Source organism: Pelodiscus sinensis, chromosome 1, assembly GCF_052426305.1.
Source record: "Pelodiscus sinensis isolate ZL-2025 chromosome 1, ASM5242630v1, whole genome shotgun sequence".
Lineage (NCBI taxonomy): Eukaryota > Metazoa > Chordata > Testudines > Trionychidae > Pelodiscus > Pelodiscus sinensis.
Window position 1 is genome coordinate 300,238,263 of NC_143052.1, and position 16,895 is coordinate 300,255,157.

Genomic DNA, 16,895 nt, shown 5'->3' on the forward strand with positions numbered 1-16,895 from the left:
GCAGTTTAGAGAAAGTTACAGCAAAGTGGCTGAGAGTTACAAAGATTACAAAGTTGCATCTTACAGTAAGTCTGAGAGTCACAAAGATTACAGCAAGTTGCAAGGTTTGACAAAGATCACAATGAGTTGCAGTTTAAAACCTTAGACCTTACAGTTCAGTGTAGTTTCAGAAAATGCATGTGTATAAATCAAGTAAGCTCAGGCAGAGGCTTTTTTTATGCCACAGGTTTTGGGATTTCTACACTGCTTTCACCATGGATTCTACTTCTTTAAAGTCTAATCTCACTGCTACCCTGCACTGACTTCCCTAAATTCACTCACTTGCCTTAACTTTCTCAAAAAGAGAGACAAGCGTTACAGGATAAGTTTTCCTACACCATTTAAAAAAAATTAATCCTCTATTGTCATTAGCTACTCACTGATGCAAATGTTTTCCACCCATCACTCCACTCCTGGGCTATATCTACACTCGCAGCTTCTTGTACAAGAACATCTTGCGCAAGAAAACGTCCATACTACCATGTGCGAACTGTGCTTTTGTGCAAGAGCACCCATGGCAGTGTGGACGCTCTCTTGCGCAAGAAAGCTCTGGTGGCCATTTTAGCCATAGGGCTTTCTTGCACGAGAAATCCCTGCCAAGCGTCCACACTGCCCTTACACAAGAGCTACTTCGCAAGAATGCTTACACCTGTTAAAAAAAAGTGTGGCTCTTGCGCAAGAAGCCCTCTCTTACCACACTGTACTGTAAATTTCCTTGCGCAAGAGCAGGTGGGCAGTGTGGACGCTCTGCAGATTCTTGCGCAAGAACGGCCATACTTGCACAAGAAGCCACGAGTGTAGACAGCACCTTGGATATGTCCCTGGCACCGCAACAACTTAAATATGGCCAAAACCCAAACTCCTCTTTTTGCTCAAGTTCTGTCATTAAGTCATGATTGTCTTTCAGGCCTACAGCTGGGGCTGGAGTGGCATCACATTTTCCTCTCTCCCCTATATCCTCAGTAGTGTCCAAACTCTGCTCCATCTCCCAGAAGATTAGTTCAACCTTGAGTATAGATAGCCCTCATCTTGCATTTTGAGGACTGCAGTGGACACTTCTTTGGCCTCAACCATCTACATGTCCTCTAAGTTTGGACACATCAAAGGAATCCATGAATATCACATCACTTCTTTGATTCTCTGCAATGCCTTTCCTTCTCACCCCATAGCATTTTTTCCATCTTTGCTTAGAGAGTTCCCACAATTCTGCACTTCACTATTGATCTGCTGTAAGCTCACATCACACAGATTCCTTTCTTTACTCTACCAATTCGGCATTCATGGATTGCATGTTTCCCTCACCAATACATGTCTGGACATTCTATATGGGCACACTGAAACTGAACTAATTCATAGGGCTGTCTCCAATTCTCTTAAGACCACTTGTGCTGTGATATCACCTAAAAAACTAGCTAAACAGTGATATGATGGTGCAGTAATTGGGACGGAATTACATTCAAGAGGATTTGTGCAACAGCTAACTTTCATAGATACATGATCTCATGCTGCTGTAGTCTTCTTTCCTATTGTTTGAAACAAGACTCAAGTGGCAGACTAATTGCAAGATCTGCATGGAAGGTATATCTAGCCATGTTAGTCATACCAGGTCATCTAGTCATAGCTAACTCACTGCAGATATCAATTTATGGTAGACCACCATGCAGTTTCTCCTTTTGATTTACAACCCATTGAAGTTATCAAATCCCAAGGACCATCTAGTCTGACCTACCTAACATAGGCTAAGGACTTAGGAGTGGAGCATCTGAGTTTCTCATAACAAACTTACTCAATATTGATTTGAGGCAGTGTCAAGATGTAGAATCTACCACAACTTAGTAACCTGAAGCTTGGACAAGTGAAGCTAGAAACTTCATAAGGCAAGACATTTATTAAAAGTGCTTTAGGTTTACATTAAAACTATAGTCCAGAGTCCTTGTAAAAAAGTCATTTAAAAATGTCAGCTAATATAGTAAGCACCATGGTTACTGACACATGACCTGCAGTGCCTTATAAAATGTGCGATCAACTCTGTTGATCAGGAGGCAAGTGCTTCAATTTTAGTCAGTGCGCTGATTCACTGCCATTTACTCCAGAGGTAGAACTCCTGGTGGCTCCATAAAGGACACATACATGTACCTACAACAGAGAAACAGACAGGCAGATAGTTACAAGTTAGTTAACTAAAGATGAAAGAACGGTCTAACAATGTTAAACAAGCAGGAAGCCCTACTTGAGGTAAAAAAAAAAATTGTTTTCAACTGTTGAGTCTTTCAACATCACGCATATCTGAAACAGTCATGCTTAAGACTACATTAGAAGACTGCTCTTTGTATAAGAGCAATCTTCTAAGATTCAGCATCACCCCAAATCTGAAGATGTGTGTTTTTAACATCACCTTGTTAGTAGAGCCATTGGATAGGAATGAGTTACAGAAAATTTTGCTCGAGCAAGTTGTACATAGAACTTCCCATAGCATAATTCCCAGGGCTTGACAAACAGCGGTGAAAGCCGCTCGCCAGCCCCACACTGCACATGCGCAAGAGCCGCAATGTGCATGTGCGCGCCGCCGGTAAACGGGGAGCGCAGCTGAAATCTACTCGCCATGGGTGAGTAGATTCTATAGTTTGTCAAGCCCTGATAATTCCATTAATTACTACTGCATCATTTGCAGCAGTTGAGATTTGGCCAGTTGTAATCCCTGCTGTCAATTGGAACCAAAGAGAAGGCATTTAGTGTCTCAGGAACTTACTTTGACAACTTGTACTTCTCTCTAATTGCTTGCTGTGGTCGATGAGAAGCATCAAGGCATACTTTATGTAGGTCACTTAGACAAGGCACTATCTCACTTAGCGAATACCCAGTAAATGCAGCAAGCGTTTCTGGCTGATCAGTAGGGGAAAAAAAGTTACTGGTACATTTTTCCATTTGGTTAGGTAGCATGTCTTCCAGATTTTGTTACAAGGCATATATTGAGATGTGGGCCACATTTCTGCTAAATATTTGGATGATTGCATGCATCTGTTTTGCTGGTGAAATGAGATCCCATAGCAGTCAATTAAAAATCTTAGCCACTTAATACCCCTAGCATCCCAGTACCAATGTCCACCAAGTATCTACTACAGCAGAGAAGTCTGATAAGAAGGAGCTTCTTATGCAGACAGAATACTGGCTGGTATCTGTTTCACCAGTTCTGAGCAGTGTCCCCTATCATTCATACCAGAAGTGATTTGCCCAGGTGCTGCAGAAGTATACTAATGAAACTGGTATTTGGATAAAACCATGCGCTGCTAAGATCCTTCTCACTCCCAACACAAAGAATGATGCATAGACTGGCCTCTATCAGTTTTTATAGGGTGGTCAATAAGTTGTCATAGCCATCTTGTCAAGTCTCATTAGGATTATGTACCCTAAAGTTAGTTTCACCAAGTGTCCAAAATGGAGTACTGTTCCTGTACAGAAGTTCTAGATGAGAAAGAGGAACAAGTCTTAGACTACCTTGATATTAACTAATTGTGTGCCAGTGGAAAAGCCTGTTCAACTGAAATAGAACCCTCCCAAGAAATCTGCTAGTTCATAATTCTGCTAGTTGGAGTGGAGATTACAGATTCTGATTTAGAAGTGGAAGGAATCTTATGAAATCCTGTTTACAGCACCTCTGAAAATAAAGAGCTTACCCAGAAATGCCTGTTCACAGTATAATTTGCTAGACAGTAAGCTGCTGCAGCAGTTTGCGAAGGAAGGTACTTCAGAAATGGATCAGCTTCCAGGAGACTCAGCTCTGCTACATACTAAGCAAAAGAAGTTCTAAAATGTTACTTTCCAACAGACCCCTGTGTATATAGTAAAATCAATTCAGTGTGCTCTAAACAAGCATTCGTAGCCTTTCCAACACCACAGTTTTGGAGATCTGTGGATGATTATATACTTGGTTTAGAAAGTTGCTTTAACTGTTCAGAAAGTTAGGGTGAAATCCTGCCCTTACTGTAGAACTTTTGTTGACTCCAATAGTCTTCAATGGAGCCAGGAGTCACATATTAGAGATACTGGATAGTTGAGTGAAGGCTGGGCAGTCTCATGGTTGAGGAACTGATAGGGACTCAGGTGGTCTGGCTTTGTTTTCAGCTCTATCACAGGCTTCTTTTATAGCCCCTGCTAAGTTAGTGTATGCCTGAGTTCCCCATCTGTGATAGTGTGAAAGAAAGCAGGTCTTACTCCCAAGCAACATAAAGGACAAAGGGTGAATAGCTATATTTGTACAGTCAGTTGTTATCTTCGTTGGGGCCTCTGGGCTCTGCTACTATCACCAGCAGTATCAATACAGACTGACCCCATAAAGCTTTGTGTAGTTGTTCCGGAAAGCAAGAAGCATGACAGATGTTCATATTGGGTTTTTATACTGGTAATAATTCCCAGTTAGGTACTGTTTTATCAGGATGTTAGTCATGTTTGACTGACAGGCAGGCACCATCAGCATACTCCCGACAGTAGGTGTTTTCCAACCAAGAAGCTGCTCCTGAGAGTAAACAGTCGAAATTCCCATTCCTCCACCCCACACCTATTCCTGCTTTAACCATCACTGCCCTCACACAGCCCTTACAGAAGTGTAACATACCCTTGCAAAGTTCTCTGTCCTGACACAGACTCCATGTCTCTGTAAATACTGCAGGAGAAACTGGTTGGTGGTTGGTACAGTCAGGTCAAAAGCCAGTACTTTCAGGAGCAGGTGTTCCATTCTTAATAGCTGCCTCTTCGTATAAGTATCATCTGTTATATACACAAACTCCTCTACCTCCGGAGGGTAGATCTCTTCGTATTTCCTATGAAACAGGGCAAAACCACCATTACATTTATGAAGTTGGAAGTTCCAAATCAGAAAGAGACTTGCAGAAATCAGTGCTGGGCTGAGTACATCAGCCCACCTTGATCCAAGAAAATATGTAGACCTGAACTCTTACCTAGATACATCCTGTGACTTATATGGTTGCTACACTTCAAAGGCAAAGGCGCCCTTATTGATTAATTTAATAGTCAATGCAAATTGTATTGACTATTCGATTAGCCTGTTAATCTAAATTTAACATCCCTACCATGAACAAAGGTTGCTCCATTGCAGCAGCCTGTTGGCAGAGAGCTTGGACTTCACACGAACAGGGGTTACTGCTGCAGAGTAGCCTCTGTCCATGGCAGGCCCAGGTTCACTAGGGACAGAGGCTGCTCCATGGTATGCCAGTGCAGCCTCTGTGGAGAGCAGAGAGAGACACACAGACAGACACACACACACACACACACACACACACACACACACACACACACACACACACACACACACACACACACACACACACACACACACACACACACACACACACACACACACACACACACACACACACACACACACCCTCTACCCCTGCTGTGGAGCAGCCTCTGTCCACAGTGAGCCTGGGTCCACTGCAGACAGAGGCTGCTTTGTGGCACTGCCCCTACCCCCCTATATTGCTGCCTTTGATAGAGGCTTTTAAGCCACCTTCCCCAAGCACTAGCTCCTGCATGCCCCCCTCCACTGCCTCTTTAGGAAGCAAGAAGGGGGGCAGGTGGGTCCACAGAGCTGACACAGAGAGCCAGCTTAAAAGCCAGCCCCCTGTGTGTATCAGCTTCCACTTGCCCTCCCACCCCCTTTCCATGCCGCTGCCTCTGAGGTAGCAGGGCAAAATGGGAGGAGGGAGGGGGCAGGCGGAGCTGGTACTTGTGGGGAGCTGGATTAAAAGCTGGCTCCTCAGAGGCACCAGCTCACACTCCCCCCTCCCCCTCCTCATTGCTGCTTCTGCTGCAGAGGCAACAAGAGAGCAGGGAGGATGCATGTAGTTGACAGGATTAATAGATAAGTGCAGGCTTATTGGTTAATTGTGTAGTTGTCTACACATTGGCACGCCTACTGGAAGGTATGTGCTGGTGTCAGAACCAGCATAACTCTTCAAAACAAATTTTAGTTTCGGCCGCTAAATAAGACCAAAAGATCTTTTCCCACAGGAAGATTTTGCCTGTCTTCAGTGAGCAATTAAAGAGACACTTACGCAGCCAGAAGAATTGCTGCTGTTCCAACAAGCTGAAGCTTTCCTCTGAGGACAGACATGCAGGAAAGAAACCTGTCCAGAAAGTTGATAGCTAGGTACAAAGTTTCAGTACGAAGTTTGTATTCTTGCCCAACTTCTACCAGCCAGTCTACCAGGATTGCACGCATCCCTGACGTGATGTCTGGCTGTTTTCGCATATAATATGGTTTTGGTCTGTATCTTGTCTGTTTGAAAAGATTTGAGGTTCAGTAATTATGACATTATAAGACTAACCTTCACCGTATTCACGGTGTAAGCAATTATTTATGTTGATAGTCAATATATTAAGGCCATCACTGATTCCCACCATCAACCAATGGAGACCATTACTGAATTCAGCAATAGAAGTTAATCATGAAGTTCGATAGCCCTAACTGAATTAAAAATCTAGCACGGAGTATAAAAAAAGTCGTTAGTAATGGTAACAGGAGGAAGCGTTGCGCTGGTAGTGTTAGGAGCCCCTACCAGCTCCTCAGGTTGGAGCTGCCTTTTTTGCCACATTCTTTTATTCTCAACCTGATAAATAGGTTTTCAAGAGCTTTTGCAAGTGTCTTCACCCCAGCAAAGATCTGTTACACATTCCATCAGAGAGGAGTTAGACTCAAAGCTGAAGAACTTCTCACTACCTCCTGCTCTGCGTTGGCCAGCAAGATAGGGAGCTAAGAAAGAATGCTTTGTTAAGATAATGCAGGCAGTAAAAAGATGTAAAGCAGCAACCTGAGAATTTGCATTACGCAGCAACACTCTAAGGGCATGTCTAGACAGCGGTACTATTTCGGGATACTTCCAGTATCCTGAAATACCATTTTCTGCATCTTGATAGCATGGCTGCTATTTCAAAATAGTTTTCAAAATAATAGGTGCACTATTCTGATATCTCTGTAAATCTCATTCCACAAGGATTAAGAGACATGTCAGAACAGTGGTTCATTTCAAAATTTGGCGCTGCATAGACAGCGCTAAGTTTCAAAATAAGCTATTTTGAAATTAGATTGAAATAAGATAAGCAATTTGCATAGCTCAAATTGTATATCATATTCCAAGCTAAGGAGCGGCAAACTATGTTATTTTAAGAGGTAAGTGTTGCCAATACATGTAGGAGCAAAGAAACACTGATGTTACAGGCTTGCAAAAGCCACTCACTTCAGCTTCTCTAAGGTACTGATGAATGTCTTCTGCATAGTCTCCCACATTCATTACATCTATGCTGTTATCCATAGGAATTTCATGATGTGACTGGAATGACGTATCCACCAACATAGGAGAACCTGCATAATCAGGATTTTTATTATACAAGGTATTTTCTGTTAGTACAAGATTCAAATCACATATGAATACGTCATCTACAGATCATTTAATTTACTTTTGTTAAAAAAAAATCCAGATCTCATATACTAGATTAATGTTGCAAGCAAGATTTTGAGTAATGACAGCTACCTGTACTCAAGTCCAACAGCAGATGAATATTGGATTTCATTGTGCTAGTATCCACTTCACACAGGCTAGGTTCCAATTCTTGTACAACTGTGCAGCTGCATCTGTCTTTCTGCTCTGGTTCATCTACATATATAGAAAATCCTTGCTTGGATGTTACACTGACCATACAGCTAGGCAATATATTCTTTCCAGATGGAGGGAAAGCATTTTCAGAGCCAGAGAAGCGTCTGACTACAGTGGTACCCTGAAATAAAGTACAGATTAAACCTGCAGAAGAGATTGGTGTACAAACAGAACCATTGTAATTCATATTTTTGGTGCTATCACTTTCATCAATAAATTGAAAAATGAGTTGACACAAAGCTTGCCATTACAACTGGCATTTAGGAAATTCTGCTTACTGCCATCTTGCTGTAATGACAGACATTTGTGCCACATTAAGAAGTAGTGGTCTTCCAGTCTAATAAGCCAGGTTCAGTCTTGAGCAGTCTTTTATTGCTAGTGTCAGACATTCATCTGCAAAATGGCCAGCCTGAACAATTCTGCTGAAATGCCAACTGTAATTATAAACTCTGAGCTACAGTTCAATTTATTCATGCTGAGAACTACCAACATTAAATGCAACCCAGCAGTTGTTACCTTAGCTTGCTGAAGAAAGCAAAAGGTGCATTAAGAGTTTAAAGCAGTCTTTTATAATCTGATAGTAAAGTTAATACAGTTTTTGCACATGTATACTAATGCTATGCCATCTCTCTCAAGAGCTAATTAAGTGGAGTATACTGAAAAGCTGACAAAGCCTTTCATAAGGGTCAAATCAATCTTCCTGGAATACCAATAGCAAGACTGCAGATGAAAGCTAGAAGTCTCTTACAATTCTAGTAAGCACATCAGTAGACAGCACAAGTGGGTTAGAATTTAGCCCATGTTTATACTTTTTGACTCCGGGGCAAGTAGTTTATCCCATGAACCTGAGGTAAGAGTGCCCAGCCTCCAATAAGCGTATACTATATTAAGTGCATCGTAAGACTGGTCTTTCAGCATTTCATCAATACAGTAGGCACTTAGGTTTGAAAAAGCTTTGGCCAAACTCAGGCTCTGAAATAAGAGGGGGCCAACTTTTCAGAATGTTTAGCAGTCACAAATCCTGCCATGTCAATAACAGCTGCAGTTGCAGTAACTCAAACTCTTTAGAGATGCTGAGCTCCTACAATCCCTGTTGGCTTACGTGGAATATGCTAAACTTCTGTGTCCAGACTCCTATATTTAGGAGCCTGGCTTTAGACAGTGGAGGTCTGTTTTCATCACGCAATACTGATGTACTCTAAGGATTACCACCTTTAAATGGAACAACAAATAGTCTGGTAGCATTTTAAAGACTAACAAAACATGTAGATGGTATCATGAGCTTTTGTGGGCACAGCCTACTTCTTCAGATGACTGGAGTGATGCAAGTCCAGAACCAACACTTCTGGACTTGCAACACTCCAGTCATCGGAAGAAGTGGGTTGTGCCCACAAAAGCTCATGATACCATCTACATGTTTTGTTAGTCTATAAAGTGCTACCAGACTATTTGTTTTTTTTTTAAAGTTTTTCCTGTTACAGACTAACTTGGCTACCCCATGACACCTTTAAATGGCAATCTGTTATTACTCTAATCCCACCAGACTGCATTTCTCTAAAGTGCTTTGCACAGGAGTAACAGCTACTATATATGCAAGAACCATTCCAATCCAGGACACAGTAGAGCAGTGGTCCCCAACCTTTTGGGGCCATGTGTGCGCCAGGCTTCCAGGGGTGCAAGAATGGCTTGGGCTGGCCCTGCTCACTAGGTGGGCACACATAAATACCATGGCACCCGCGGGCACCGCGTTTGGGACCACTGCAGTAGAGTATTAGTGAAAGTACTGCTACCCAGATTAAAATCTGCATCATGGCTCTGGCATCTAAATTTGTTCTGAAACATGAACCAGGGAATAGGAAAAAAGACTATCCAAAAAGTACTTCTTGCTCTCTGAACGTATTGCCACCATGTCACTACATTGTAGGAGTCATGGACTGAATCACGGAACTTTTGAGCAGTAGTTGGCAGTTAAGGAACATATACATTTCCAATGAGCCCCACATTCCATAGGCCACGGATATAGAGAAGCCACCTAATAGTCCCTCTCCCTCCAGAAACCTTATTTGAAGATGGGCTACCAGTGGAGGCAGAGAGAAATGGTCAGCAGAGCTCCACTGTAAAATACTAGCTAGCCATGACCACCCAAAAATGCTCTGCTAACCAAACAGAGATGGGAGCACTACCCTTTTAAATCCCATGTGTGCTCTGGATAAAATATTGAGAAAAGAAGCAAATCATGTGTGCTATCCAAATTCCATATAGTAAATCCAGTACTGCCAGCTCCAAGCATTCAAAAAGAACAACAAAATAGCCTGAAAAGTCAAAAGGTAATAAATATGAGGTGCTTTTAATTTGCCCTCTAGTTTAAGCCTTTTAAAGTTGCACTTGGGCCTCACTTGAAAAGTGTGTTTTTGCAACCAAGTGATCTAGATTTTTTTCTTTTTTAATAAGGATAAAAGCTGAACTGAGATTCTCATGAAACCCTAGCTCCTATAATTACAAAAAAGATACTAAAAACTATGACATTTACAATAAACTTGCTGGAGCTGGTACTGTCTTTCTCTAAGGCAAGCTTAGGATCACATAATTTATCAGGCTTTTGTGATTTTGGGAAAAAATGAAGTCAGGTTAGGTATTTACATACTTAAATATCTAGATCAGTAAGACTTTTAGACACCTGTTTTGGATACAAGTTTTAAACGCATGTTTACCAACATTGTCAACAATGCCCTTGACAGTTTACATGCAGGTTCACAAAAGATTTAAAACAGAGATGGTGAACCCTTTTTGGGTTGGGAGCCACTGATCTGCAGAAAAATCAGTCAGGCAGGGGGCAGTGAGGACTGGAGTGCCAGCACGGTCTCCACAATGCTGAGGGGAAGGAGCCCGGAGCCCTGGGGGCCAGATACAGTAAAGCCAGGGACCGCATTTGGCCCCTAGGCCTTAGGTTCCCTACCTCTGGTTTAAAAAAAAAAAAGGCTAACTAGATTTAGAGAAATACTTAGTTTAAGTAAGAAAAAAAAGCACCATAGCTGCTCACTGTCTCTGTTTAAAATGCATAGTAACAAGAAACCCCAGAAGAAGCCCAATCCTGGAATAACAGGGTCTTGACAAAAATCTGAAAACAAGAATAGCTTCCATAGCAACTGCCCACATTGTTGCTGACTTAAGCAGAGTCACTCATACACGCACAAAAGACACCTAGGACTTTGCCAGTCACTTCTTGTAAGTGTAACCCCACAGTAAGCAATAGGGTCCCCCCTCCACAACAGTTACCTGGCCACATGGCCTCAAGCACTGGCCATTCTCAGTCAGCAGCCCAAGCACAGGCCTCTGTGGGAGATTTTGGTTGGAATAAGGCCCAGCTGCAACCTGGCGGGTCTCCCGACTTCCAGTTTGGGAGATCCCACTTTTATCGTTGTGATGCATTTTTTCCAAGGTCAGCAGCTGACCACTAATAAGAGAAGAGAGAAGCAAGTTTAGTCATCCCAGGTAAGTTCATCCCAACTCCTCTCTGGAGGCAGTAGTTCAACATAGATGCTGGAACTAAGGCTGCCGCCATCCCCCTGGCTAGAAAGGGATTCCCTAATCTATAGGATTTACATCCTAGTTCAATGACTCTTGAGCCTCCCCACTATGAACATTGTTTCAGTGCCCTGCAGTCCAGATTCCCACTCCCAGAAGGAGCTCATCTCTCTCCCAGGATTTCTCCTTATTCTAAAGGCAGGATGTGTCTTACGGGTCTCATTAAGCACTGAAACAATTTACCAAGCGTCACGGTGGATTATCCATCACTGACAAGGTTTAAATCGAGAGTGGAGGATTTTCTAAGAGACAGGCTATAGGAATCATTGCAGGGACACCCTCTAGCCTGCATTATATGGGCCAGGATCACAAGGATCCGTTCAGCACTTAGAATCTGCGACTTGTAAGCAGCATTTCTTCCTTCCAAACTCACAGGGAGACGGGTTTGCCTTCATCCAGGCACCCCTGCCCCCGCCCAGCCTCGCTGTTGTAGCCGGGGTGAGCCAGCTCTGGGGCGACACAAACTCCGGCCAAGCGGTGGCTGGAGAAGCCAAAGAGACACCAGCTCCAGGGGGTTATTTTTTTTTGGGGGGGGGGGCAGAGATGCAAGGCAAGAGGCTCCTGGAAGCAAGAGCCCCCAGAGCCCAGTCGCCAGGGCTGCCTGATGCGCGGGTCCGGGGCTCTCCCGGCCCGCGGACACCGCTAGGGCAGCGCCCTCCGCCACCGAGCCGGGAGACGGAGGCTGGCGAGCTCCAAGCGCCCGACCCGCCGCAGCCCGGCTGTAACCCAGCGCCCGCGGCCCCGCGTTACACGCCAGCCCCGCACCGGCCGGGGAGACCCCGCCTCTCCTGCCGCCCCGCAGCCGCCGAGCCGCGCCGCCGCCCCCGCCCAGCCTATGTAGCCCGCCGCGTGCCGGGGGCGGGGAGGCGGCGGCCCCGCCCCGCGGGCGCTGATTACTTTCAACCCGCCCGCGGCTGTTGGTTCCGACCCGTTGGAACCCGAGTCCGGCCCGTGGCGGCGGCGCCCGTGGCAACCGCAGCGGCCCTGCCGGCCTAGGGGTCTCCATGGAGACCCGGGAGTGGCTGCTGGCTCCCGGGGCGCCCCCAGCCAGGGGCCGGTTCCTGCGCTCAGTGGGCTCAGCGGGCAGCGTCCCGGCCCCGCCTGCCCTGGCCGAGCGAGGCACCCGGGCTGGCCCTGCAGCTGGAGCCCGCGATAGCGGCCTTCCGGCTCCTGGACTCACGGGGAGAGACGCTGGTGGCCACGGGAGACTGAAATACTTGATCTGAGGGAGTGGGTCTGGCCCACGAAAGCTCATCATCTAATAAAGCATCTTGTTAGTCTTTAAAGTGCTACATTGTCCTGCATTTTGCTTCAGCTACCCCAGACTAACACGGCTACATTTCTATCACTATTCCCCCCCTTCGCCCCCCCCCCCCCCAGGTCCTCTGGCCTGCCACTGACCTACACACCCCCTGGGCTGCCCTCCCTGAACCGCAGCACGCGGGCCTGCACTCTTTGGCCACAGTACACCAAAACCGCTGCTCCCTTTGCGCAGGCATCTGACAAAGTGGGTCTTTGCCCAGGAACGTGTATGCTCCAATAAATCTATAAGGTGCCACAGGACTTCTTGTTCCCTTTGCACATAATCTTTCAAAAAATCCATTACTGTTCTTTCATGCACCAGATGCAAGTGTAGGGCACCACAATCCCTTTGATCTTTGCAGTTGTGGCCCCTAAGTCCAAATGATACAATTTGTAGAGGAAACAAATGTACAAGTTGAACCTCTCTTGGATGGCACTCGCTGGGCGGGCAGTATCTGTGGTCCAGCATGATTTTAGTTAGTCAGACGTCTGCTTATCATGGGGGGGGGCAAGTTTCCTCCCCTTTATCCCCTGGAGTAATGTGTGGGTGGGCCATAAAGGGTCACAAGTATCCCCAAATGCCATGAGGGAAGGGGGAAAAGGCTGGCAGCCACTTGGCCCGAGTTCCTGTTTAAGGAGGTTCCAAGGGGCCAAGAGAACTAGCGTGAATCGGGGGCCTGGCACCAGTAGCAGGGTTTGCTCCCTCCCCACTCCTGCACTCACTAGCAGGGGTGGCTGGAAGCAGAGTGACCTGGCCCCAGCCTGCTTCACTCCCCCAGCCACATTGAGAGGGTTTGGGACCACTCCCCTTCCTCTGCACCTACAGATGGTGGGAAGCAAAGCGAGGAATCTGAGAGCCAGGGGAGAAGAGTGGACAGGGGCTCGGTCTCTCCACTCTCCCCCACGGCATATAAATGCAGGTCAGGAGGGGCAGACCCATGCTGCTGGTATGATATTCTGCTGGTCCCTCAGGCCATGTCACTCGGGACAGAGGGCTTGGGGAAAGGGTTGGGATAGGAGCAGGGTAGAAGCAGGCAGGAATAGGCAGGCCCTCCCACAGGCTAGGGGTGGAACCAGAAGGAGTCACGTAAAGGAGCAGTCACATGTCTGTGCCCCCCTGTGTCCCTCCCCAGCATTTGCCAATGATTGCCCCTGTCTGCACCCCTCATTGCCCCAGGTTGGGACTACAGGGGTGGCTGCAGAAGCCCGAACCAGGAAGAGTCCCAGGGCTGGTAGCCAGAACGCCAGGCAGCAGCAGAGGGACCAGCGGACCGGTTCCTGGGCAGCAGCAGAGGGGCTGTTATGTGGGACTGGCAGTTGGGACCCTGGGGTTGTCATCAGAGCTCCCAGGCCGTTGTTGACCTCCCGGGGTCCAGCAAATTCTCTGGTTTGGCACTAGTCAAGTCCCAAGGGTGCCATACTAGAATAGGTTCAACCTGTAGTTTCTTCTGCATCAATGGAAAGATCTAGACACCTTTGAGAAAATACAAACTGAGAACCCAATCTTGTAAAGATTATGCATGTCTTTACACATTGTGAGTAGATCCATTAACTTTAATTGGATGATGGACAGGCCATCTGTAAAATTAAGCATGTGCTTGAGTCTTTACAGATTCTGAGCCAAGTGAGTCAACACTGGAACAGTCATTTTGACAGGAATTTTTTGTGACAGTTTTCATTTTTTAAATTAATAGTTTTTAAACTAATAGCAAATTTTCAAAAATGTTCAGGCAAATTAATTTCAGTGGGGTGGGAAAACTCTTTTTATTTTGCTCTTTTAAGTGAAAAGGTAAAAGTGTTTTTTCCCTACCAAATGAGGTTTCCGTTTGTTTATTTGTTTTCAAAAAAAGCTTGACCAAAACTAATATTTTTGTGAACATTTCTGTTTTTCTTTAAAAGACATTTTCCATTGAAAAAAAGGTAGAATTTTTTCAACCTACTCTGGTTAACACTTTAACAGCATTGTTTTAACTCTAAGGCTTTGTCTATACTGCAGGGCTACGTCTATATTGGCAAGATTTTATGCAAATACTCTTTAACGCAAGAGTTTTTACATTAGAGTATTTGAGTAAGAGAGCATCTACACTGGCATGTGCCTTTGCGCAAAAATATCCCATACATCTACTATATATTTACAAGAGTTTGTGCGTCTGTCTATCTGTCTATGAATCTATTTGTTCAAGAACTCCTAAACTGTAATAGTTAGGACCACCAAATTTGCTATGCAGCTTCCTCTTATCATTACTTAAAGCAAGGTAAGGATTCAGTTGAACCAGAAAAATGGGATTTGCTTGCAATATAATTGTTTCTCATAAAACGAAAAGGGAGGGGTCTGCTAGCAGTCACAGTTATACTGCAGAATGACCACAGGGTGATGGCCATCTGGTAGGACAATGGTGCATCTGTCTGTTTGTGAGTCCATTGAGAACTCCTCCTATATGGGATGAGATAGAGCCACCATATTTGATATGCAACTTCCTCTTCTTCTATCTTAAAGCCACGTCAGGGTTTGGTTGTGCTAGAACATCTGGAAGCCCTGGGAAAAGGACAGTTTTCCATAACATACAAAGGGAGGTGCTGTCATTTGGAGGGACGCAATATGAGTATCCACTGGGGGCAGCGAGTGCAGGGGAGAGCTATCCTGCAGAGTGCCACTGGGGGCAGCTGTACCACCAAGGGAGTAGCCAGCAGGGCTGGGGCTCCACCATCTCGCCTGCCAGTACACTGGTAAGTAGCCCCCACATCCCAAAGCCTTTCCGCCTCTCCTAGCCCTTGGTCACAGTGCCAGGAGGGAAGGCCCTTGGTGGCAGGGAAGGGGGAGGGGGAGAAGAGAACAGGCCCATGGCAGCTAGGGGATAGTAGTGGGGAGAGAACAAGCCCCTGCAGCTAGGAGGTCCTAGAGGGGAGATAACATGCCCCAGGTGTCTTGGGGGTTCATGAAGGGGTGAGCAGGCCCCTGGAGGCTGGGGGGGAGAACAGGCCCCTGGCCCCCAGCCTCCTAAACCCCCTCCGTTCCCCAAGGACCTGTCCTGAAGTACCCGGGCAACACCAGGTAATTCTGCTAGTTATACTATATACATGTAACTGGAATATATTGCAGATAGCGAGTAATAAGATTATTTGTCCGTCAGTATCCTAGGAGCTGCTTGAAATGACCCAATATAGATCCGAATCAGAGGGAGATCAATGAGCTTTGCCAGTTACTATGTAATTGCAGCAACAGATCAATCAGGCTTTGGACCTTTAATTATTTCCTTTCTGAGTTCCCTTTTGTGTGATTGAAAGAAACTCCAGAATCCCTGTGTGGAGGACTCCTTGGGGATCCTCTCTGTAATTACTGTCTTTGCAATTCTATTGTGATTAGGGACACAGAGTGGTAGCAGCAGCAGCAGTAGACTTACTGAGACTGCTTCCCAAGCAGGCTAGCTAGGAATAGTCATTAAATGGACAGAGGTAGGCTCTCCTTTGATGGATCCTTCCTACCTCCTTATTTTTGGGAGGGTTTTGTGCTTTAGCTGCTGCAGTGTTTGTTTTGTCTTTTGAATTCTCTGGGCCCCAGTGGGAACAGTCTTCCCCAACTGAAGTGAGTGGGATTTTTGCTGTTCACTTCTATGGGAGTATTCCATGGAAGTAAACTGTGAGTCCTGCTTTGCTCAGTGAGCACCAGCATGCCTCCTGACATTTATATAATTAGGCCTAGCTAGTGTAGTGAGAGACTCACAGATGTGATTTCAGGATCAGGTCCATAGAGATTTATCCTCCAAGGTCTCAACTCCTAAGATGAAATCCTGATCCAATTAAAGTCAACAGCAAAACTTTCACTGACTTCATCGAGGCCAGGATTTCACCCCATCTCTTTATTGAGCGTGGAGTGTTTAGTACTAACCATGGTAATCTCAGCAGGACTGACTGGGTTTAGCCCCCTGAAGCCTAGTCTACACTACATGGTTAAGTTAACATAAACTGCCTTGCACTGACTTAGCTGTGGAAGTGTCTTCACTTAAATTTGCTCCTGCCCCATCTAAGTCCATCTCTATGCCAACTGAGTAACTCCACCTCTCAGAGCAGTGCAAAGTCACAGTTGATGTAATTAGGGCAATTCAGTGTCAGTGTAAACACTGTTGCTTATATTGACTATTATTGTCCTTAAGGAGCCACCTCATAATGCCCCACGCTGGCAGTATAATTGATACAAACACTCCTGGTGAGTATGTGCACCACCAACACAAGGAGCTAACTGCATACACACAAGTGATTTAATAACTGCAGTTAGCTCTATGCCTGTGTAAACCAGGT

At 45.5% G+C, this 16,895-nt stretch overlaps 1 protein-coding gene across 3 annotated transcripts; it reads right to left on the minus strand.

The window, feature by feature from the left end:
- Window positions 1-1,901: 1,901 nt before the first annotated feature.
- Window positions 1,902-12,430, minus strand: CCNA1 (cyclin A1). Of its 3 annotated transcripts, none has more exons than XM_075919168.2 (9): window positions 12,195-12,430; window positions 10,989-11,166; window positions 7,590-7,833; window positions 7,296-7,420; window positions 6,114-6,337; window positions 4,652-4,856; window positions 3,714-3,827; window positions 2,789-2,922; window positions 1,902-2,175 (listed from the first exon to the last, which is right to left on the minus strand). In XM_075919168.2, the coding sequence occupies exons 2-9, from the start codon at window positions 11,139-11,141 to the stop codon at window positions 2,124-2,126; spliced, it is 1,251 nt and encodes a 416-aa protein (XP_075775283.1). In that variant the 5' UTR covers window positions 11,142-11,166; window positions 12,195-12,430; the 3' UTR covers window positions 1,902-2,123. The 3 variants fall into 3 exon arrangements, with proteins under 3 accessions (XP_075775283.1, XP_075775282.1, XP_006120606.2); XM_075919167.2 differs by having other exon boundaries at window positions 12,063-12,201; XM_006120544.5 differs by lacking the exon at window positions 12,195-12,430 and adding an exon at window positions 11,671-12,043.
- Window positions 12,431-16,895: the final 4,465 nt, after the last annotated feature.